Consider the following 23589-nt stretch of genomic DNA (forward strand, 5'->3'; position numbering starts at 1 on the left):
TGGGCACTGCTCATCTACAACATTCCCTCTCCACTGAGGACCAGACCAACACTTCCCCATCCTCTTCTTGGATCTAATATGCTTGTACAGTGGTTCTTCTCATCCTTTATATCCTTCCCGGTTCCCTCATTTTGTGCCTTGGCCTTTTGGTTCTCTCCTCCCAGGCTCACACACTAGTCTTTTGTATTCCTCCTTAGTAATATGACCCAGTTTCCATAGTCCGAACTGTTCCACTTTGCATTTGTGGTGACCAAAGGCATCATGACTCAGCACTAATAAACAAAGCCCATTAGATGCACAGATAAAGTATGCCAGAGAGATGTGGGCCACCATTGCCCCTGTCCAGCACACCTAATTTCTCTCTGCATACCGATCTGAGACTTTTGCCTGCAGAAAAACAGGAGACAGACACTTTCCTCTGGGATGCAATTAGCAATTATTTGCACTAATGTCTGAAAACTGGCCTATGATTCAGTTGTTCTAGACACACAGTGTACAGAACAAATTCTCTTCCTTAGATTATTGTCATGGTTTAACCCCAGCCAGCAGCTAAGCACCACACAGCTGCTCTATCACTCCCCCTCCTCAACTGGACAGGGAGAGAAAATATAACAAAAGGCTCGTGGGTTGAGATAAGGACAGGGGAAGATCACTCAACCAATAACTATCATGGGCAAAACAGACCTGACTTGGGGAAAATTAATTTTTTGCCAATCGAACCAGAGAAACTATCACATGCAAAGCTGGTGGGATGGCAGAGAGAATTGGGAGCAGATCTCCAGGCCCTGGGCTGGGAGCAGCAAGAGGCAAAGGGCAGGGAGCTAGTTTGACCTCTTGCACATCACTCATTCCCCCTATGATCTACTGCTGGCTTCAGTAAGACAAGAGCAACAGTAAGGAATTGGGGAGACTATACTGAGCCACCCCATGGGCAAAAATCCCATGTCAGTGGTCTACCTGGTGTCAAGATTTGAAGGTGCAGAACAGTGTTAAAGGAAGAAAATAAAGGACCATCATGAGGAATCTAGCAAGTTGTTACAGGCAGTTTGTCTAGCTGTGGGAGACTGCATAGGGGAAGCCATAAAGATGCTTGTCAAGAGGGTAGATGGGCATCAAGGAAGGAATACACTTGAAGAGCTTTGAAAAGTGAAGACAACAGCTTTGCTGGCACGTCAGTGCTGTGATAGGGAATGGGAGCAGCAGGGGAGCAGGCAGAGGAGAGGTGATCACAGAAAATTGGTAAAAACAAGATTCCCAGAGAAATGTTTTAACTGAGTGTATTGAGGCAGGACTGCATTTGCTGAGGCAAGGACAGGGCAGTAGCAGAGATGAAGTCACATTCCCAAGTTTCTGGCACACCTGGGTTTACCTAGTGGTGGGGTTTTTTTCCATCTGAATGGAAAAATCTTGGTGAGAAGAAAAGAGGATTCATGGCACTTTTCCAGGTTTTCTATTACTGGAAGCCCAGTAAGAGAAGTAATTGGGGTTCCCTTAAATGTAGCTACAGAGCTGCCTATGCACAAAGAAAATCTCCAGCAAACCTGCAATAAGTTGGTCAAGCTCCAGACCCACTGTGGCTATCAAAGTCTTCAATACCTTCTCCTGCACTGTGTATACCTGGTAGCACCAGAAGAAACGTGAACCCTAGATAAGCTAACAGGCACAGACACCCTAACATACATAGATGGATCAGAAGGGTTGAATTAAAGAAATGTTAGGCAGAAAGTCTGCAAAATTTAGGACTAGCTTCAACATCAGGACCCAGAGGGAAATCTGAGTCAAAGACAGCAACGGGGAGCTGACCTTAATGATAGCCATGGTATTGGTGGCAGATCAAGGAGGAAGATGGAGGGAAGTGCATGGGGAAGAGGGGAAGACACTGAGGTCTCTCAGCCACGTGGAGATTGAGCTGATGGTTGCATCTCCAGAAGACATTGAAGACACAGGCTGAGATTTTCATAATGGACAGAAGGAGAAAGGACTGGAGTGATCAGGCAGAGATACAAGTCATCAGCACAAAATCAGGAGCTGACTATTTCTTTGCAGAAGAGGTTGTTCCCAGGTAAGGCCTAAGGAAAAGAACACATGAGCCAGGGTGGGTGTCATCGCCACAGAAAGTCAGAGCAGGCAATACCACATTGCAGCCTTGGCCCCAGGTCTTGCTGTTGCCAAATAACCCCAAGCAAAGGACAAGAGGCCAGCATGACCACATCACTGCACCAACAGCAAGTAACACATCCCTGTACTCCAAGAGCAGACATGCATAATATCACAAAAAAATTCATTAAAGAAAGATCTGGTGGATGACCACACCTGTGTGACTGGGCTACATAAATTAATAAGATGAAATAATACTTTAGAGAAAAATACAACTGATCAAATTTCTTACTACTATAGAAGTGAAGCTTAAAATCATTGTTTGGACAGTAACAAAGGGCCCTGTTGATCAACAGGTAGCATGAGAAAAGCCCCAAACTGTGGTTATTTTGGCTTTGGCATGTTACAGAAGTGTTATGCTTGTTACCTGGCCAACCTATTCCTCAGAATAACAACAAATAGAAAAAGACAAATTCAACTAACTGAATTAACCAATTGCACCAATGCAACCCAATGAAACCACATTGCCTCTGGCAGTGCCTGATAGCTCTCCTGGGGTACAGAGACACAAGCATCTCTGGGTGAGAGTAAACACCTCTGTTCATCACCTATCTACACCCAGGTGGGACAAATCCCACACCACTCCCATGGTGGGAACAGGGACAAAACTTGGCAGCTGCCACAACTGAAGGTTTTAAGGACCCAGGCAAACTGGCAGTGGCTCAGCTGCTGCTGGACCAGCCTGTGTATTGGAAGTTGAGGGGATCTCTGTATTTGTGGACATCTCAGTGCACCCTTTGGTTCATAGCATGTCTGGATAGCAAACACACAGCAGTGGGAATTTGACTAAATTTAGCCTCTCTCAAACCAGTATTAACTGTTACTGAATCACTTTGAGGAAAAATCTTCCTCTGACTTCAGAGGACTCCAGATCAAACCCCAGTAATACTTTTATTTCTAGATGGAGAGGCTCTGAAATTAAAAATAAAAACACAGGTTGACATGTGATTCCTGGATCTTTTTGTATTTTCTATAATATCTTTTTTTCAATTGGAATAACCCAGGTGTTTGCTTGAAAAGAATGATCCCTGTGGCAAATATTTGTTCATTCATTCACTTTCTTTCAGTTTCTTTGTGAAATACCAAATCTTCTAAGAAGCATCCACATTTTCCATGACACTGATCAAAGGTATCATTATTAATGAAGAACATCAGCTGACAGAACATGTTCAGAAAAAAACATTTTTCCCCCTAACAAAAGTCTCAGAGATCAGGAGCTCAGCATCAAAAATGCCCCAAACAGCCTTCCTGTGCATGAAGCATGATAACTGGAGGGGAAAGGCACAGAGAGGGCTGTGGGACAGAAATCCCATGCCTGCTCTCCAGTGCCTACATGGCCAGGGTAACCACATACCCTGTAATACAGTACTGCCATCACCAGTAGCAGGCCCGTGAGCTTTGTACCAAGCTTGTAAAACCTCAGGACTGAAATAGAGACATGGCATGCAGCACAGAGGCATGCAAGCATGGGGTGATAAGAGCTGGGGCACAGGCTGGCACTGGGGACCCCACAGCTATAAACAACTCGCTGATGGTCAGTTAAAGAAATGCAGACTTGGATGGAGCTGGCAAAGTTGGTTTTAGGTGTGACAGGGAACACAGCTGCAGAATCTAACATAGGAAAAGGCCACTGCATATGATAAATTTAGACATAACACAGCTGCAGACCATGAAGAAAGAAGCAATGGTATAAAGGCTTCTTTGCTCAATGAAGAAAGAGCAAAGGTGTAAAGGCATGTTAGCAAATACAAAGAAATGACCCCAAGAGGACCCTACAGCAAGCAAACCAAAATCACCACCATATTCTTACCAAAGGACTCAGATGCTGACAACTTGCTGCAACACCCCTCATTGCTACCATAATGAAACCACCAACTTTAAGAGCCAGGGCAAAAAGGCAGGGATGAGCATAACCCCCCGCAAAAAGGGGTAGAAGTCAAGTGCATGTATAAACATTTTAATTGCATTATTTCTTTCTGTAACAACCCATCTTGTCTAATAATTATTAAACTATTAAAATACTCTATATACTATCAATATGTTCTTGGCTTTACTTACACATAAGGCATGCTTCCCTTTAGCCCATAAAGATTTTGCACATAACAGTAACAGCATTAATTTCTGAGTGAAAAGGGGCTCAGCACAAGTTGTCATTTATGTATTGTATAATGGGATTTGGTGACTCCTTTCCCTCTGATTAGGTTTTCCTGTGGAGGGGAGTCTCCCAGCTGCAGCTGATGTTGCTCACTCCCCATCTGTTCTCCCTGAAGAGACCTTTGCAAAGACACTTCAAGAAATCATCAGTTCCTCTGAAGCAACAAATTAATTTTCTGTTACACCCAGTGCCATAAAGCTGCAGCGAGGGCCCTGCAGTCACATCTCAGTGGCAGTGTTCCCTATCCCACAGCACCATCTCGTGGGAGACTGCAGTGTAAAAAAACCCACCAGCAAAATCACCAACTTGGATTAAATCCACTTCCAAGAGCCCTGTCAGTCTTCCCACAGCGTCAGATCCCTGCGAGAACCTGCCATGGCACAGCAGGACAAGTACTGCAGCTTTGCAGGACTTGCGCTGCCTCCTGAGTGCAACTAAAACAGCAAGGAGTGACAGGGAGCCTCCCACCATGGCACAGCCTCACCATGAGTTTATTTTTCCCAGGAGGAAGCAAAGCATCCTGCACCACATTGCAAAAGCCATGCCCTTTAACATGCTGGGAAAGGCCAAGGCTCAGCCAAAGTGCAACAACTATTTAGCCCATCTATGAAGTGCCCTACTGCAATTCTCTCCTTCACAGAAGGCCTTCAAGTGCTGCCTGCTCAGCTCTCAGGACACGATCAGTGGGAGGAAGAGCCCATGCAAGCTCCCATGTCATGTGGTCATGTCCAACAATCTGCAAAGCCCCCAACTCCTCAGCTGCAGCTACCTTGCTCAAGCTCCAGTCAAATATCCCTGACAAGTCTCCCCAGACAAAGCCATAAAGAGGTTTCCTACAACCTCTTTCAGCAGTCTGGGAGAACTTAGAGTGGACCCAAAGGCATAAGTCTCAAGGATATATAAGAGAATTCTAAACCAGAGAAAGTTTTCATAATCTCCAAAAAAGGTTTATATTTGTGGTTCTGTTGTTTGGAGTGGACCAGCTATTGCTTGAGTGATTTCAGACTCAGCAGATGCAGGCAAGGCTCCTGCCTGGAAGCTCTGCCAGGCTCAGACTCAGGGTCCCTCCTTCCTCTCAAGGTTTCCTGGAAAGCATGTTGGAGGGTTGAATTACCACCCCTCAGAGAAACAGAAAAATGTTAAAACAGGTTTTTAATTACATTTGACTTATTTTCTGTCTAGGTTTATGGAAAAAGCATGACTTCTGTCTTAGGAGCCTGCCTGCAGCTGCAGATGATTTGCTGGAATACAGGGAAAACCAGAGGAAAGAGTGCTCCAAAGCCTGGGTGCTGCAGGCCACCATCTGGGTCCCACCATGGGGCAGAGACACCCAGTGCTTTCCATCTTCCAGAAAAGCATCACCTGAGGCCATTTCAATGGCACTGCTTTTACTGATGGGCATCCATACCAACTCTCCTGCCCATAGAAACATCTTCTGCTGCCTTTTTAATTAAAATATCAGTCTTCTTAGCCATTACTTCAGTGAGAAAATAGTAGTAGCAAACAGCTGCTATCTGCTACAAACATTTGACATAAGGCATATCAAGTTAGCTCTACCACTCAGTAGCTAATGCCTCATACCTACACAACTCAGCAGCACATCACCCTCAGCCATGTGCTGGGAATCCCCTTTGATAAGCAGCAATCTGTATGCAAAGGCAGGAGACCCAGATGTTTGGCCACACCTCCCACATGCATACCCAAAACTAGAATTTAGTCTCTGGCTTGCAACTGTAGGAGCTCAGTCCTTCCAATTCCTTTAGATACCAGCCGCAAAGGGTTATTATTGTGCTCAATTTATGCCAACACATTGGAAATGTGGTGTGTCAGGCACCCATTAAGCTTTCAGGTATCCTGCTGAGGTAACATCCAGGCTGGTTTATTTTTCCAAATGGAGCAAGTGGGATCTTGGTGATGGGGAAAACACTGTGCATGCTGGTCCCACAGCCAGTACCAAACACAGCTAGCAAACACCTCTCTCTGCCCATTTAGACCTCTCTGAGGAGGGAGCCAGCAGACAGAGGAGTTTGCAGTGGTTTTATCCATCCTCACCTTCTTCATTAGATGCTCTTTGCACTGCAGTGACTCACAGTCCACGCAACTCCAGCCCTGTGGAGCTCAGCAGGGCAGAAACCAAGGTTCATGCTGCTGCTTTATCCATCCCCTGAATGAACCAGCCCTTGCAGTAAAGTTCTATCATTTCATGTCCTGGAGCTTGATTTTCTTCTCAGCCATGACCATTTTGTGCTCCCTCCCACCCAGGAAAGGCTGACCTGCCTGTACAGGGAGCCAGATGCAAGCTTAAACGTCCCAAAACATCCTGAGAGTTCACTCTCATGGGCTTTCTCCAACATTTAACTTATCATACTATCAGCCCATCAGCTCCCCCATGCTTCCACACCTCGAACTCATAGTACAATCAAGCGTGGCTCACACTTTGTTTTTTGGGAAAAGTGGCTAAGAGGCAAAGACAGAAAGGATTTGCTATCAGCATCCAGACCTCTGGGAATTCAAGCCCAACATGGAAAAGCTTCGATCACGTTTCAAAGTCTGCTGTGATCAGGTGGGAGACTAAACTTTCTATCTAGACTGTAGGACTTGTTTAGAGCTTTATAGCAGAGGCAAGATTAGAGATCAGACCCTCTATTTCAGAAGTACAGACTCTCAGCAATTAAACTGAAATAGGTTGTCCATTAATGAGCAGTAATTAGAGCTGCTGCTCAGAGCCAAGCAACTCCATTCCAAAGGTGGTAGCTGTGCTCTTGTGCACTGGCCAACTCATTACAGGGGCTTTATTTACCATCTTCAGTGCAGACAGCATTGAAGGCACCTTACCTCATACCCTCTTCTATCACCAACATCACCATAACATTCCCACACTGCACAGAAAGCATGCTGGGTGGACAGGATAGAGAAACATAGCTGAGACTGGCAACCTAGGTTTTAGGCTATAAGTGAACTGGGAATCTACCTTCTATTAAGTATTTGTTTCTTATTCAATATGATTCTTTTTCACAGCATCCACCACTTAAGTGAGTTTGATTTTACTGGCATTGCATGCTCTGAAGGCTTTACAATGCCTAAATCTTAAAAAAAAAAAAAATTGTTCAAGCTCTCAAGAAAAAGTAATGCCTGTGTAAGTTTTATTTCTGAAGAGGCACTCCTCTAAAAAAACAAAAAAAATCCTAACTCCCCTATCTAATACTGACCTGAGACAAAGCTGCTGAGCTTGGGAGAGAGAAGCCAAGACCATGGGCCAAAGAGATGTAGCCGCAGGGACGGCAGCGTTTCTAGCGCTGCTCCTACAGGCTGCAGCACCCACCTACCACGGAGGAGAGGGAGAAGAGGCACAACTCAAATTGCTAAAGATGGAGCCTTCCTCACACTCTGAATGCAAGCACTTTTGGACACTGAGGCTGTTCAAAACTTGACTTCAGGGGGATTTTGTAAGTGGGCCATTCTCTTTTGGCTGAAGTAAATGCCCTTGAACTTTGAGGGCTTGGTCTCCCATACTGGTTCTCCTCTGGATTTTGCAGCCTGAGCTCTGCTCTGCTGATTAAAAGTAGCCTTTAAAGAGCACATGAAAGAGATCTGAAAGATGAGGAGAAATGGTAAATCTAGGGCACAGGAGATGGAGGGGTGAAAGGCTCCCTCACTTGATCAAAGGGGTCTTCTTACCATGTTTAAAAGTTAAAACTCAGTTAAAGTTATTGGCTTGCTTTTCACATATAGCCAGTCTTCTTCCTCACATGTGGACACCCCCACTCCTCTTTTTCCTTGCAGGAACCTGCTGCCCCAGTCTTCATTCCCAGCCCTCTTCCCTTCCCACAAGGGGACAGAAAGTTTCTTCATAGAGCCTGATCAGCAACAGCTGCCTGAGCAAACAGCTTCACACAGGAAGGTGTGAGCAATCAGCCAACATTAACACAACAGGCCCTAGGCACAGAAGAACATGCAGAACCATTTGCTGCTTCTTCCAAACCCTCAGAGTATGTATCCAGAATTGCCCTAGAGGAAGGTCATGCTGAGCAAGATTTCTGGCCACACAAGCTAACACCAAGTCAAAACCACCAGGATGAGCTGCCCAAGGCTATATGCATCACAGCCACGTGCCAGAGCCACACGGTACAGACCCCAGCATGTCATGGGGCTCACTAAACAGGGGAGCAACAGCACAGCAAGCACTGAAAATTTCCCATCAAGGGCTATACCTCCTACTGGGAAAATGCTCCTTGCAGTGCAGCTCTTCTCTGCAGTTTTCCACCCCTAACAGAAATAATACAGGCACACACCTTCTTAGGGCTAGCATCCACACTTAGGAGCTGCAAACATCTCTTCCGTATGTAAAGATGACTGTTTGTAAGGCAGCTACCAGATTGCAGAGCCATTACAACAGACCTTACACATACCACTTTCTAGGAAGGCAGCCGAATTTGATCAGAACTGCAGCAAAAATTCCTAACAGCATCATTTTGAGAAGCTACAAGAGAAAAACTATCCCACAAAACACTACAGCTAAAAAGTGAGAGGGGGGGCCTGGGCCTGAGTTCAAATGGAGCTCGAGGACCACAGGTGGAGGGTGTGAGTGGGGTCTCAGGTGAGGCTCATTGGAGTTGAGGCTTATTAGTGCACTCAGAGCATCCTGGTAGTGGCTGATCGTACAGAGGTGTTGCTTGGGTGAGTTGAGCCCACATGATGAGCTCCTTCTGGCTCAGCTGATAGAGAATATTGATCTAAGGTATATTCAGAGGCACAATAGAGAAGATTAAATATGGGTGGCTTTTTTCCTTTGTGGTCACTTACTATCTCTATCCCTCTACTAAATGTTGGTCTGATGTTACCTATTTTTAAAGCTATAAAATGTAGTTTCTGCCTTTCTTAGGAGACCTTCCCTGGGAAAAGTGTTGATGGCTTCTGTAACTCTCTTCCTTCTCACTGTTCAAGGCCTGCCCTGGGCTTCCAGCTACAAAGCCTTCTCTGAAGGGTGAGTGCAAATATAACTGGGCTTGTATCAGGGTCAAAGCTTCAAGCTCTGAATACTGTTATGGCTTTTGGCTTTGCTGGGTTTCTTTTCCTTTCTACTAGGCATATTTTTTAAAAGCTAGATATACATACTGGAGACTTCTTAAAAGCCAATTTGTGGTCAGCACATCAATGTAACTGTCCAACCCTGAAAACTTTCATGTAGTAGGAGGTGATAGTTTCTCAGTGGCCAAGTTAACAAAAGGGAAGAACTTGGTTAGGCTTTTCCTTATGTATTCTTGAACCTTTGGTTGAACCACAGAGTTGCTGTCCTTCCTCCCTCCCCAGCTTGGACCCGTGGTTGAACATCCTCAGTTGTCTTTGGTGGCTGTAGGGGAGATGAACCAGTGCGCACAGCTGTGCTCTCAGCTCAGCCTTTGGGCTGCCCTGACTGGGTTTTATACTCACAATATTGTTAAAATGTTCTGCTGGGTATCCAGAAAAAAATAATAAATTAATAATTAGCATCCTTTAAATATCAGCCTAGTCTTTGCAGTGTCACAGTTTCCCTACCACATCCCACTAGTGAGATGGGAGCAAAAGGAAGACCTTTTGTCTTGTTAACATGTTGCCGGCAGTGCCCAAAATGGGATGCTAGTGCTCTAGCAGTGCTTAAGCAGAGCTGTGGTCTCTGCCCCTCACTGCTCCCAGGGGAAAGGCGCAAAAGCACTGAAGGTATCAGGCATGGGGATGTAAAATACAAATAAAAAAACCTGGATGAAGACTGAAGCAACTTTGTATCACATCTATGTATAAATACAAACATAATAACGTTTATATGTATAATGACGCATAAGTACTCCTGTCTCTGCAGAGTATTGAGAAGCGTTTCAGCAACCTGTTTTTAAGGAACTCCTTTCGCAGCCGGGAAGCTGCTTTCCTTGGAGCCCTCCTAGCAGCAGCTCAAAGGCACCTGCGCTGTCTCACATGGTCACCAGATGGCGATGCAGCCCCGCAGCTCCGTCGGCCAGAAAACGGGGCAGAAACACCGATTTGGAGGTTTGTTGCAGAACTCTGTGCTTGCTAAGGACCTTGGTTTGCTCTGGGCTTTTGGGGTGCGGGGCCAGGAGAAGAATCATGGGTGGGAGGACCCACCTGGCCCATGGTGAGGTCCTTGCCCCTGTCCCAAACAGCAGATCCCGTGAAGTTGAGCTGTGGGAGCACGCAGCTTGAGAGGTGTCCTCAGCATCTTGGAGGGCCCCTCTGATGCCCTAAATCCCCCTGACCATCCCTGGACCAAGGCACCCATCTTCAGCCTGGGAGAGCCAGGCTGCCTGCTGGGGTCCTGGGTCACAGTGCAGTGGCACTTCCCCTGGTGCCCACAGGGTAAATGTGGGTGAGATGTGTTGAATGCTGTGTGGGGTTTCTGGAGCAAATTTCTCCCCATTGCTCCTCACAAACTCCCCCATCCTGTCACACTGCAGTGTCACCAGTATCGGGGATAGCCAGGCTGGGGGGGGTTCAGTGTGCTGCTGCCTGTATCCAGCCCAGGACCTGACCTTACACTCCTATGCTGCTGCTGTTGCAGAGTCAGATTGCTCAGCGTGTGGGAGAGGAAAGCTGTGCAAGGGGGCTGCAGCCTGGACCCAAGTGCAGTGGCTTCGTACCCCAGGAGCAAGAGCCCGCTGCAAAAAGCAGCTCCCCGGACCACTGCTGCAGAGAGAAGAGGAGCACTGAGCAGCAGCAAAACAGCCCAGAACCCCACTGGACCATGCCTTAAGGGGAGGGCAGGCTGGGGGGGCTCTGCACAGCTCTGGGACCTGCACTGAGGGCAGGGTGAGGAACCACAGGCATCACCAGTGATGACAGGAGAGCATGAGCTGCAAAGTCCGCACTGCTGGAAGCTGGGATTGGCTCAGGGAGAAGCTGTGGGCCTCATGGCCCGGCTCAACCAGCGCAGGGCCAACATGTGCCACAGTTGCAGCAAGCCCAACACCAGCTGGTGTGGGAGTGGGAGCAGCATGGGACCAGGGAAGGGCAGTCCAGGTTGGGTCTTTGTTATTCATCCTCACACTTTTTTAATGCCTTAGTGCAGGTTGGTGAGATGCTGGTGGTGTGGTGTGGAAACTGGGTGCTGCTCTGATCCCAGGGTGCCCTCAGCATCTGGGAGGGCTGCTCTGACACCCTAAATCCTCGTGACTATTCCTGTACCCAGGGCCCTCATCCCAAACCCCAGTTGCGGTTTTGGTGGGCAACACCATCGTGCTCTGTCATGCAGTGCTGTGCTGACGATGCTGTCTGCTTACAGGTTGCTGCTAACCCGAGATGTTTGGATGTTTGGCTCTTCCTCGCTCTTCCTCCTCTCTCTTGTGAGATCCAAGCTGTTGGTGCAGGTAGGCAGTGCTTCCCACCCTGCTGATGCTGGATGGAGAGAGCCAGGGTTTGGGATGTGGCTCAGGGCTCTGCAGAGGCTCAGGCTGGTGGAGGTGGGAGTGCCTGGAGCCTGCAGAGCTGCTATCGGGGCCCAACAGCAGAGCCCCAATTGGGGTACCTTCCCCAGGGGCAGATCAGCCCCAGCCCCTCTCTCCTGCCTAGCCAGAGGTTTTTGCTGGCATCTCTCAGGCAGCAGCAAATTTGGGAGAAAACAGTATTGTTTCTGCTGGGAAAGGTGGAAAACCAAGGCAGCCCTGTTGCTATGGTTGCCGCAGACTGTCTTCAATGCAATGTCATGTCAAGCAGCTCTTCAAGCAGATGTGCTGCAGCTGGAAAGCAAAGCGATTCCCCCCAGGTGTGAGCATGGCATGGCAGGCCATGCACACTGTCCCATAGCCTCCCCTGGGATGCTGGCTGTGCCCTTGGCTGTGTGTCTCCATCCTTGTCCCTATCTAGGACCCTCCCTGGCAGCGAAACCCCCATCAGTGAAAGCAGCGCTGGGGACAGGGGAAGCATGGTGCTTAGACTAAGCAATGCATGCAGGTGTTTAAAAATAACACAAGAATATTTGTCATTCAAATAGTGTGTGTATATATATAAAGTACTTAATATCAGATTCAAATGTTGTTTGAACAAGGGGAATGCTGAATATTGGCTAAGCATTACAACCATTTCTAAACCTTTTTTCCCTAAGAAATTATAGGATCATCAATTTATGGGGTTTTCTCAGCTTTGCTCAATAAGGTTTGGGCCAGCATGTAGGTTCACTGGGTCCTACTGCACCCTTAGAAGCTGAGGGCTCAGGCTCTGCCTCCTGCCCCTCTCTTTGCTTTATAGCTGTTTGCTACAAGGCTCTTAGCATCTTAACCCAAAATGCACCTGACAGCCTCATCAGAGGTCTGGAGTGAAGCCAGTGCTGCCACTGAGAGCCAGAGAAGGAGCAAACAGTGCGCAGAGCCCAGCGCCTGATCCAGAAAGGTGTTCAGGTGTGAAGACCTGCTGCTGCTTCCCGGTGCTCACCTGGCCTCTGCCCTTTGCACTCGGGACATGTATTTTTGCATACATCCCCCTGAACCCCTGGGGTACTTCTGCCCTTGTCCACACCAAGCATGGGGTGGGTGGGATCAACTCCAGTGTAACCTCTATGAGGTGGTGGCCCAGGAGGTGGTGGCTGGGATCTGCAGGGTTGGTGTCCCTGTGCCAGGAGCCAGCACCCACCAGGGACCCTGTGAGGTGTGGTGGGGTGATGTTCCTTCTGGCCACCTTGCCTGTGTCCCCTCTCCCAGGCCCTGGTGTCCCCTGGGAGGGTCAGGGGGACTCCTGCCTTGCCCAAGCCCCGTCTCCAGCAGTGCAGATGCTGATGAGCAGACCTTCCCCTCTGTGCTGCTCAGGGATGCTCTGAATCCTGGCTCTGGCTGGCTGCTGGCCAGACCTCCCGAGGGCCCAAGGGGCTGGTTAAGCTCATTGCTTTTCTTTCAGAGGCTTCAGAAAGCCGCCCGCCTGCATTTAATTCAAATTTATTGAATAATTCTCCTGGGAGCAGCTAGTTCAAGACCAGCCACAACAACAGACCATCAATGAGATCAGTTGGCACGGCCCCGGCCATGCAGGTCTCTCTGTCTTCCAGCACATCTCTGTGGCCATGCCAAGGGGATGATGAGCACAGGACCGGGTGCCTGGCCCAGGGCAATGGTGGCTCAGCTCTAAAGCTGCCTGCCTGCATTGCCTCCAGCCTCAGGGGATATTTTGATGTCTGTTAGTATCCCTCCCACTTCCACCCCAAACCTGTTTCTGCCTTTGAGCAGTTGTCCCTCAGGCAGCAGTCCCAGAACAGGGCTGGCTCAGCCCTCACCTGCCTCCAAAGCCTGTTGCCAGCTTGCTGTGCTGCAAAGGTGGTGAGATGCAATATGCCTGTCATGGGAGGCACGTGTACTGCTGGATGCACACCCTGCTGTGATGAGATTCCTGTCCATCATCTGGGTGCAACAACCTGAGGCCACCTGGACAGGAGTGGAGACAAGCCAGAGCCAGGCTGGGAGTGCAGGGATCAGGCCCCAGCTCCAGCAAGCGGATGGTGGGGTGACAAGACCAGCCAGATCCTGGGAGATGGGCTTCCCTGAAGGAGGCTGCTCTTGGGGAAAGTTGTTTTACTCTGTGCTCAGCCCAGAGCAGTTTTGGGGGCACGTTATGGGCCCCATCCTTATGGCATCCCAGGGGCTGTCCCCAGGGACAAGGCTGGGGATGGGCTGCCTTCATGCCTTGCTCCCCCGCTGCTGCGTGGCTCCGCGAGGACAGCCCACGGTGTGCCTTGTGTTATGCAATTAACCACTGCTCAGAGGAAAAATAATGATCTTCATTAATGAGCGCAGCACTCGTCGGTCAGGGTTTGACGTCCCGTGCAGGGGCATGTGCAGTCATGCAGCAGGACTGAATCATAACTCTGCTAATGATGCTGCAAGGCCTGAGGGGAGACCAGTCTTCCCATTACCTCTGGGCACGCGTAGCTCTGCAGCACGTACCGAAAGGCAGTTCCACGCTGCCCTTGGCCCATCCCTTGTGCCCTGGGCTGTGGGATGGGACCTGCGACAGCTCAGTCTGCTTTCCCGCAAGGTGTGGGATCAGGCAACGTGCCAGAGCCTGGAAAACAGCGTCTGTGGGTGCAATTCAGCCTAGAAGGGGCAGGAGTGCCCAGGGACCTTCCTCCAGTGCAGTGGCTATACTGCAATGTGGGGCCAGGGCACCGAGCCTCCCTCACCTTCCTGGGGTCCCTTATTTGACCCACATCCCCCTTGTCTTGGTCACCAGCTGTTGACTGGCTGGAGCCACCACCTAGGGATTTGCAGAGCTGCAGGAGGGGCTCAGCAAGCCATGCGCAAAGGCACCCACCCGATTTATAGGGCTTGCTCAGGCCAGGAGCAGCACGCAGCTATTCCTTCAATAGAAGCCTGGGTTTGTTGTACAATCCTGATGTTCCTGTGCCGGATGGCTGGCTGGTTTAGGGCAGAGCGGGTGTGCAATCCCACCCTGTGTCCCAGAGGGTGCCTGGTGCTTGGGGAGGCTCCCCAGGGAGGACAGGGGGCCACGTGTGGAGCAGGGAAGGGTGTTGAGCAATGCCCTAACAAACCCTGCATGTGTTTACCTCGGGCAGAAGCCGACCGAGGCGCGTGGTGGGCTCTGCACCTCGGCCAGGCTCTGGTTTGCCCCTGGAAAAAAGAAGCTGTTGCCTTGGGGTTGCGTTGCCCAGCATTAAAAGCTGAATCCGAGCAGCAGGGAGGGGGGGGGAGGCATGGGGGGGTCTGTACGAGGCGGCAGAGCAGCGCTTCCCGCTGCGAGGCCGGCAGGCACGGAGGAGCATTTTTCAAACCCAGCCTTCAGATGCTCGCAGTCGGTTTGGGGCCGGGTTGCTAACGTATGAGAGACGCGGGCTGGTGGGTGGGAGCAGACTCGCACAGGCACTCCTCGCTGACGGCTTGGCCCCGGAGAGGCACCGTGCGGGGCTGTGCGCGCCCCGACAGCTTGGCAGGCAGCTGGAGCCGGCCCTGGGCAGCGTGGCGGTGGGCTCCAGCGGACCCCCAGCCGTGGGGGCGCCTCCCGGGATCCACACCAAGAGGGGCCCCGGGGATGTCTGGCCCGTGGGGTGCCTCTGCCTCTGAGGATGCCCTGCACTTCCAGTGGTGCCCTGGGGGACCCCCACCCGCGGGGGTGCCCCAGGGACCTGAAGGGGGCCCCAGGGACCCTCACCTACAGGGTACCTTGGGGACCCTCACCTCCGCGGCTGCCCCGGGGGAACCTGCGCTTACAGGGACTCCCAGGGCACTTGCGCTGCTGAGGATGCCCTGGGGACCCCCTTCCCCAGACCTGCCCTGGGGGACCCTTGCCCTCAGGGGTGTCCCAGGGACCCCCACCCACCGGGATGCCCCGGGGTGGGTGGCCCTCCCCCACAGGGGTGCCCCAGCGACCTGCTCTACCGGGGACACAGGAGGAGACCCCCTGTCCCCAGGGATGCCTCAGGGACCCTCACCCACAGGGGCGCGCTGGGGGGGACCTGCACTCGCAAGGCTACCCCCCAAGGACCCGCGCTGCTGAAGATGCCCGGTGGACCCCTTACCCCCCGGGGGTGCCCGCCCCCCCGACCCACCCCGGGATGCCCCTCAGCCATCAGGGATGCCCCGGGCTCCCGCAGTCGCCGGGGGAGCGGGTGGGAGCGGGCGGCGCGGCGCTGGGCGGGCGGAGGGGTCGCTGTTGCCGCCAGCACGGCCGCCCCCCCCCCCAGCTCCCCCCCCTCACCCCCCCGCCGCCTTTTGTTCGCCGCCCGCGCGCGTCCCCGCCCGGCGGCGGGGCGGGCGGAGCCGGGGCCGCAGCCGCAGCCGCAGCCGGGGCCGAGCCCAGCGCAGCGCAGCGGGACATGGAGGCCGCGCCGGCGGAGCAGGGCCCCCCCGCGCCGCCGCCGCCGCCGCTCCCGGAGAAGAAGAAGAAGCCGCAGCGGGCGCCGTCTCCCGCCCGCCCCAAGGAGGTGCCCGGCTGGTCGCTGGCCAAGAGCCGGCGCGGCGGCGGGGGGCACCCGGGCGCGGCCCCGCGGCTGGCGGCGGGCGGCGCGCACCCGCGGCGGGCGGGCGGCGGCAAGGAGGGGCGCCCGGAGAAACGAGCGGCGGCGGCGGCGGCGGCGGCCCGGGCCGGCGGCAAGGGGCCGGCGGGGCGCGGCGCGGCGCGGGCGAAGGGGCGGTGCCGCGGGGCGGAGACGGCGGCGGCCGGGGCGCGGCGGCCGGGACCGGGACCGGGACCCGGACCGGGACCCGGACCCGGAGCGGGAGCGGTGCCCGGGCCGGTGCCGGGGGCCAGCCTGACCGACAGCAGCTCGGAGGTGTCGGACTGCAGCGCCTCGGAGGAGGCGAAGCTGCTCTCGCTGGAGCTGGGGCTCAGCGGCAGCGACGGCGAGTCCCCGGGCAGCGCCCCGCCGCCGCCGCCCTCGGCCGGCGAGGCCTCGCCGCTGCCCGAGGAGCCCTCGGCCGCCTCCATGGCCAGCAGCCGCCTGCAGCTCAGCACCTCGCTCGCCTTCTCCGACCTCACCGAGGAGCTGCTGGACGCCGGCACCGACGGGCTGCTCCGCGAGCTGGAGGACCTGCGCTCCGAGAACGACTATCTCAAGGTGGGCACGGCGGCGTAGCGTGGCATGGCGTGGCATGCCAGGGCACGGCGCGGCATGGCATGGCATCCCTGGGCGGTAGCGTGGCATCCCAGGCCATGGGTCAGCGGGGCTCAGCATCCCCGGCCGTAGCGTGGTTCAGCATCCGAGGGCATGGCTCAGCATGGCACAGCATCCCTGGCTGTAGCATGGCATGGTGTGGCATCCCAGGGCAAGGGTCAGCATGGCTTAGCATCCCTGGGCACAACACAGCATCCCAGGACAAGGGTCATCACAGCGCAGCATCCCTGGGCATGGGTCACCATGGCTCAGCATCTCCAGGCAATAGCATGACACAGCGTGGCATCCCAAGGCATGGGTCACCATGGCTCAGCATCCCTGGGCACAACACGGCATCCCAGGGCATGGCTCAGCATGGTACAGCATCCCTGGGAATGGCATGGCATGGCATGGCATGGCATGGCATCCCAAAGCATGGCTCAGCATGGCACAGCATCCCCAGGTAGGGCATGGTACAGTGCAGCATCCCTGGGCATGGCTGGACACAGGGCACAGCTTGACTTAGCCCTGTATGGCATCACTGGACATGGCCTGGCATGGTATAGCTGGGCTCAGCTCAGCATGGCACAGCTGGGGATGGCCTGGCATGCTATGGCTGGGCTTGGCTCAGCTTGGCATAGTGTGGCATGGCTTGCCTAAGCCTGGCAGGGCCCAACTGGACATAGGGCAAAGCTCAGCTTGGCACAGCATGGCCCAGCTGGGCCCAAGACCCGGCCTGTCTCAGCTGGGCATGGTCCAGCGTGGTGTGGCATGGCTGGGTACTGCTTGGCTCAACATAGCATAGCGTGCTTTGGCACAGGGCACGCATTGGCACAACATGGGCCAGCTTAGCCTGGCATGACCCAGCTGGGCATGCCCTGCCCTGGCATGGCATAGATGGGTGCAGCTCGGCTCAGCACAGCATGGCTCAACATGGCCAGCCCTAGCGTGGCCCCACCTTGGCATGGCTAGGCTCAGCACAGCCTGGGCTGGCACAGCTTAGCAAGGCACAGCTCATCATGGCATGGCTATGCTCAGCCCAGCTTGGCATGGCTGAGCATGGCACAGTTTGGCTCAGCCCTGTTTGGCATCCTGGGACACAGCATGGCACGACCTGACCCCGCGCGGTTGGGCACAGCTCGGCCCAGCATTGGGTGGGATGCTCACTGCTGAGCTCCCTGCCTGCTGATGCTGCCAGACCCTGGGGAGATTTTCCAGCTCACTTCTTTCCACCAGTTTCTGTACTCCCCGAGGCCTTTTTCCAGGCGTGTGGCATGGCTGCCTGGTTCATGGGCATGTGGTGAAGCCAGGGCAGATGTGTTGCATGGGGACAGGGGCACAGAGCCATTCCTCCTCTGGTCATACATCGACCTGATTGATGCAACTTGGGACATGCTGCCTGCTGCAGGGTGGGCACAAACACCCACCAGGTGCCACGGGCCGGTGGGCTGCAGACATTTTGCACCCTCTGCTCTTCTTCAGGGTAGAGCTGTGGATGAGATGCTTGTGCAAGTCACCTGCTTGGGGGCTCAGGGATAGGTACTGTGTCTCGCTGGCTGCTCTTCAGATGTCGCAGGTTGGCAGTCAGGCCAGGTCTCAGCCACTGGTGCCAAAGTTTGTAAATGCGTCGGGATTATAGCTACGAGGTGGGAGCTAGGCATTGGGTGATGTGCTTGAAGATGCTCAATCAGGCCCTTTGTCCATTAGCAAAGCCCTGCTTCACAGCTGGTGTCCCATCTCCTGCCAGAATTAGCAGCAAGAGCTTAAGGGCTTTGATTTACTGAGAGCTGGAAAAATACAGATGAGGCCCCTCTGGTTTCCAAGAACGCGCATGCAAACGCTGCCATTCCTGCAGCCCGAGCAATTGCTTCCTCCATTTCCACGTGATCTTCTTCCCGGCAAGCTGCAGGCGTGCAGGGTGCGAGTATTTTACTTGCTGTGAGGGGTGGCAACTGAAATCCCCCCAGCCAGGAGCAGTGGGGAGAGTGGAGAGCTGCTGGAGGTGTGCCCCAAGAAGCGCTGTGGGGATGCTGATGGTGCACTCCCTTCTTCACCGCGACATCTCCTATGTGCGCTCACGCCAGCGTGTGGGTCTCCTCCCTGACATGTGCATCCTGCTTAAAACCATGTTTCGGTTTTGTAGCTCGCTTTTCCTGGCACTTGAGCAGGAGACCGCCATGGTTGTACCCTGGCTCCCGCTGGGCAGAAGCCACAGCGAGACACACACACCCCTTGTGCTCCAAAGAAAAGATGGAAGATTTGCCTAGTTGCTCCAGCAAGGAGCAGAAAACTCTGCTGGGCTGCAGCAAGGTGCAGGTTTCTGCCGTCTCTGCTAAAAATTTGGGGATTTGGGGCCTTATGGCAAAAATAAAGCCCTAACCCAAGTGATCAGCATCACCTGCCTTGCCGTGCAGCCCAGGTTGGAGAGCAGCATGCAGGGACCCTGCAGAGATGGCCTCTGGCCTCGGCAGCTCCCCTGCCCTCGGGTATGGATGAATCAGACTTATCAGAGGTGATTTGTTTCCTAGGACTCACCCAAATAGCTGCAAATGAATTTTTTTTTTTTTTTTTAAATTTATTCATCAGAGCAAGCTAAAACCCAGTGCGTTTTTAAAGAGAAACAAGGATTTTGGGGGCTGGGCAGGTTTTGGCAATGTTTTGGCACGGGCCAGACGTGCGTGGTGCTACTACGCCTGTGTGATGCACGCTGGGTTTTGGAGCTTTTCAGCAGAGCCCATCACAGCCCTCCATAGTGGTGCCAGCTCATGTTGCATCTTTCCTCGGCTGCCATAATAAAATGTACGTATTTAAGCACACTTCACCCATTTCTCTTTGCAACCTAGATTTTTGCAAACCTTTGCCTTCCTCTTCCCACTCTGGGTGTACCGGCTGGGCTGTTGTCTCCTCTTGCCCCTGTCTTGGGTGTGTGCACCTGCTGTGACCTGCCATAAATGGGTTATTTCAAGCATTTCCCCAAAAAGGGCCGTTCCTCCTGTGCAGGTTGGCACTCTGGCGAGGGAGGAGGCGTCTCGGGTGTCCTTGCCCTGTCTCGCTGTTGCTGAGCCGTGCGATGGAGAGCAGCTCCCAGCCCTGCTCAGCGGGCTGGAAAATGTGAGATGCGATACGGCAGCAGCTGCAGAGGGACAGGCAGACAAAGAGTGGGCACGGGAGAGGGTTTGGAGCGAGGGGAGGGGATGCCTGCAAACGCTTTCCTCTCCTCTCTGTGGGAAGGGGCTTAGGCAAGAGCCACGTAATGCCAGGAGTGCAGTCCTGCCTGTCCCCTCCTGCTGCGTGCCCCACTCCTGCTCCCTGCCCTGCGTTGCCCCACGTCCCTCGGGATTTGCGTGCATTTCCCAGCTCCATGGAGAAACATGTAGGGTGGGTGCCTTGTTTTCCCAAGGCAGCCAGGGGCCAGTGCATGCCACCAGCGAGGGCTTGCTGAGAGCATCCCGCAGGGACGCTGGGGGCTGCGTGGGGGACCTGGAGGTTGCATCTGGGCAGTCTGGTTGACACTGGGTCCTGGCTCTGCTGCTGCGGCTCAGATCCCGCCCGGCTACAGGGGCAGGGACCATGTCCAAGGGTCCCGGTAACCGCAGGCAGAGCTGGGGCGCAGGGCTCTGCCATGTGTCACCCCACCAGCAGGCACCCTGGAAGGGCCTTTGCAGCCTCTTGCCTTTTCAGATGCTGCATGACACAGTATGGGCTGCAGAGAGCCCCCAGCTGTTTGCCTGTTAATTTATGGGGGCAGGTGTAAAGCTGAGAAATGTTGATTTTTCCCTCGCTGACGTGCTGTGCTCTCTGCTGAGTGGGAGCTGGCGTGCCGGCCAGGGGCAGGGCTCAACACACAGGCTGCTGCACCGAGCTCCAGCATGACGTGGAGGGAAGGATGGCCGATGTTTACAGTCAGAGCTGGGCTAGAGCTGCTGTTAATGCACCTAAAGAAACCCCTGTGTGTGACACATGCATGTGCCTTACCCATCCTTCGACCCATTGCACCCTAGCATGGGCTCGGGTGAGCTGCATTTGCTGGGATCCCCTCGCTGGTAGGGGACACTCCTGGGCACCCTGGGTAATTGCCTTTAGAAATTCCCTCTGATTTCATTTTTTCCCTAGAAATTTCTAGCATAATTCCCTCTTCTGTCTGCTGGGAGCTCAGAGTTAATTGAAAGCTGCTGCTTTTGTCCTGTAATCTCGGAGGAAGCGGTGCTTGTTGCTCCTGGACGGTAATCCCCGTCTTTGCACGAGAGATCGCAGGCTCTCCCACAGGCGCAGCCGCTGCCAGCGTAGCCCTGAGCTCCGCACAAAGGCATCGAAGCAAAACATACAGGCAGCTTCCACCCTTTCTCCTCCTTTGCATCTCGTGCTGAGGTTTGGGGGTGCAGGTGGAGGGTGTGAATGCAGGCAGGGCTGTGCTCCCTGAAGGGCTGCCTGTCCCCCACGGGCAGGCAGCTGCTGCTTGGCTGCACCCCAGAGCCTGAGGCTGCCAAAGCTGAGGGTGTATGTGCTGTGAGCAGCACGACAGCCAGCCATGTCGTTATTTGCATGATCCTGTTTTGTATCCATTGCTGCTTTTTGCTTCTAAAAGATAGTGGATCCTGCTGAGGAGCTGTGAGAGTTGCACAGCGTGGGTCCCCTTGTCTGGTCTGAGCTTGCTGCATTCTTGCAGGCACCTAAGCCAGCGTGTAACTCCCCTTGGGCAGGAGATCCAGGGGTTTTACTCTTTTGCCGCAACACATGATGGGTCTGATCTGCGTTTTGAGGTGTGCTCTGCCATCTCCACTGGTCCCCCTCCTGCCATGCCACCGTTCAGGGCCATCACCCTAAAGCTCAGCCCCTTCCAGGTCTTGCCCTTCCTGGAGGAGCTGATGTCCTGCAGATGGGTGTATGGACACAGCTGTAGCTGTTTCCTTCTCCTGCTCTGAAAATGCATGGTTTTTTTCTGAACTGGAACCAGGCAGTTTGCATCCCACCTTGCTGCTTCTTAGTTTCCTTAGTAATCTCCCCAGGGAGAGTCTCTGAGGTATGCTAGGAGAAGGTTGAAGGTGTATGTTGTCTCTTGGGTTCCTCCATCAGGTGTAGCCTGGCTCCTGCAAACACAAGTGGGGTGTTTGCTTCTGCACACTGTCATCTCTTGGGCACTGAAAAAAGTCTCCCTCAACTGCAGATCCCCAGCATCTTTTCCAAGACAGGTGACTTCAGGCATAAAAAACCATGAAACCTTTGCTGCTGCAGAAATGGGGTGAGCAGGGGTGCAGCAGTGGACGAACAGATAATCCCAGAGGATGGAGGTGGTGAACAGCCTGCGGGTGTGGTCATGTTGGAAAAAAGCCAGTTATCTCATCCTCAGTGTTGCCCACCTCATCTCCATTTCACACTTTATTTAGCATCACTTATGGTGCCTCATGCTCACAACACCAGCCCTGAATTTGGGATTTTTCTAGGGTGTTTCTCTCCGCTCCTGGTTCTGCTCTCACCTTTATCTAATGGGATCTTTTCTGCTTTGATTTTGCAAAGATGGGCATCAACACCAGAAAATGTGCAGATGCAAAGGGTAAGGCTCAGTGGCTGTCACGGATCCCCAAAGCCATCAGGGGACCTCTGTGCACCCCGTGCACTGCCTCCGGGCACCGTGGGGCTCTTCTGCCCACTGTGGAGGGGGGCAGCTTTGCCATCCTAAGCTCTCTTCCAGTTTGCTGGCATTTTTTTATTCTCCGGTCCTAATCCAGTTACTATGGTTTAGTGGCACGGCTTGCCTCCAAGGGGCAAGCTTGGGGCGGGCTGTGTGGCTGCCGGGCTGTGGCTGCTCAAAGGGTTTATTGATGTTATGGGGTGCGGGCAGGAATTTGGGAGCAAAGGGAGGCACCACTGCAAACCCCGGAAAGTACCGGCCCTGCTGCAAACCCCCCCAGCCCCGCTCCCTGGGGGAGCACCCTGCGAAGGAGCAGCTCAGGGCTGTGCCACCGGGCTTTGCCCAGGCAGCCGCTCACAGCGGACACGGCCTCCCACTAAAATAATGGTTGCTACAACCCGAGGTATAAACAAGCAGGAGCTCTTAGCACAGCAAGCCCAGGCTTCCTTCCAGCAAATGTAAGGTTTGGTTGGTTTTTTTCCAAGGTCCCTGCTCCCTGGCCTGCTCGGCTGCTGTTTGGGGAAGCTGCATGGCAAACGGGAGGTGGTACGGTCAGCGCTGGAGCAGAATGCAGGCAGCCCCACATGCCTCTGCAATCGTATTCAAGCCACAATTCACATGACTCTGGTGGTGAAAGGTTGTTTTCCACCACCCTGTTGCACCTGCGATGGATAATACATTTTTTCCCATGAAAGCTCCCAAGGAATAGATCCCATAAACCAGCTCCCTGGGCTGGTTTGGCTTACAGGGGTTTTGCTGGTGTCCCCAGGGCTGTGGCACTGCTGTGTGGGGTGGACAGTGCTGGCGGTGGGTTTCCATCGGGTTCGTTGCCCTGGGGTGCATTGCAGCCGTCACAGGGCTGTCTGCCAGCACATGCTGTTCATCCCTGGGGGGTTTCATGACTGAGCTGTCCGGGGGTGTTTCTGAAACATGCCTGCAGTGATGTCCCTGTCATAGGACAGTCTCTGGCTGTCCCTGGAGCAGCCCAGCTGGGTGTCCCCAGGACACCCCACTGCCCATGTCGGTGTGCTGGGGCTGTTTCTGCCCTGCTCTTGTGCTCCAGACCCCCCT

At 53.6% G+C, this 23589-nt stretch overlaps 1 protein-coding gene across 2 annotated transcripts in view; it reads left to right on the plus strand.

The window, feature by feature from the left end:
- Positions 1-16053: 16053 nt before the first annotated feature.
- MTCL2 (microtubule crosslinking factor 2) overlaps positions 16054-23589 on the plus strand; it is a 31593-nt gene continuing 24057 nt past the window's right edge. For both annotated transcript variants that reach the window (XM_069807263.1, XM_069807272.1), the window contains exon 1: positions 16054-16853. In XM_069807263.1, coding sequence (XP_069663364.1) covers positions 16113-16853 — 741 coding nt within the window. In that variant the 5' untranslated portion in view covers positions 16054-16112. The remainder of the gene's footprint in view (positions 16854-23589) is intronic.

Source organism: Haliaeetus albicilla, chromosome 2 (genome assembly GCF_947461875.1).
Source record: "Haliaeetus albicilla chromosome 2, bHalAlb1.1, whole genome shotgun sequence".
Lineage (NCBI taxonomy): Eukaryota > Metazoa > Chordata > Aves > Accipitriformes > Accipitridae > Haliaeetus > Haliaeetus albicilla.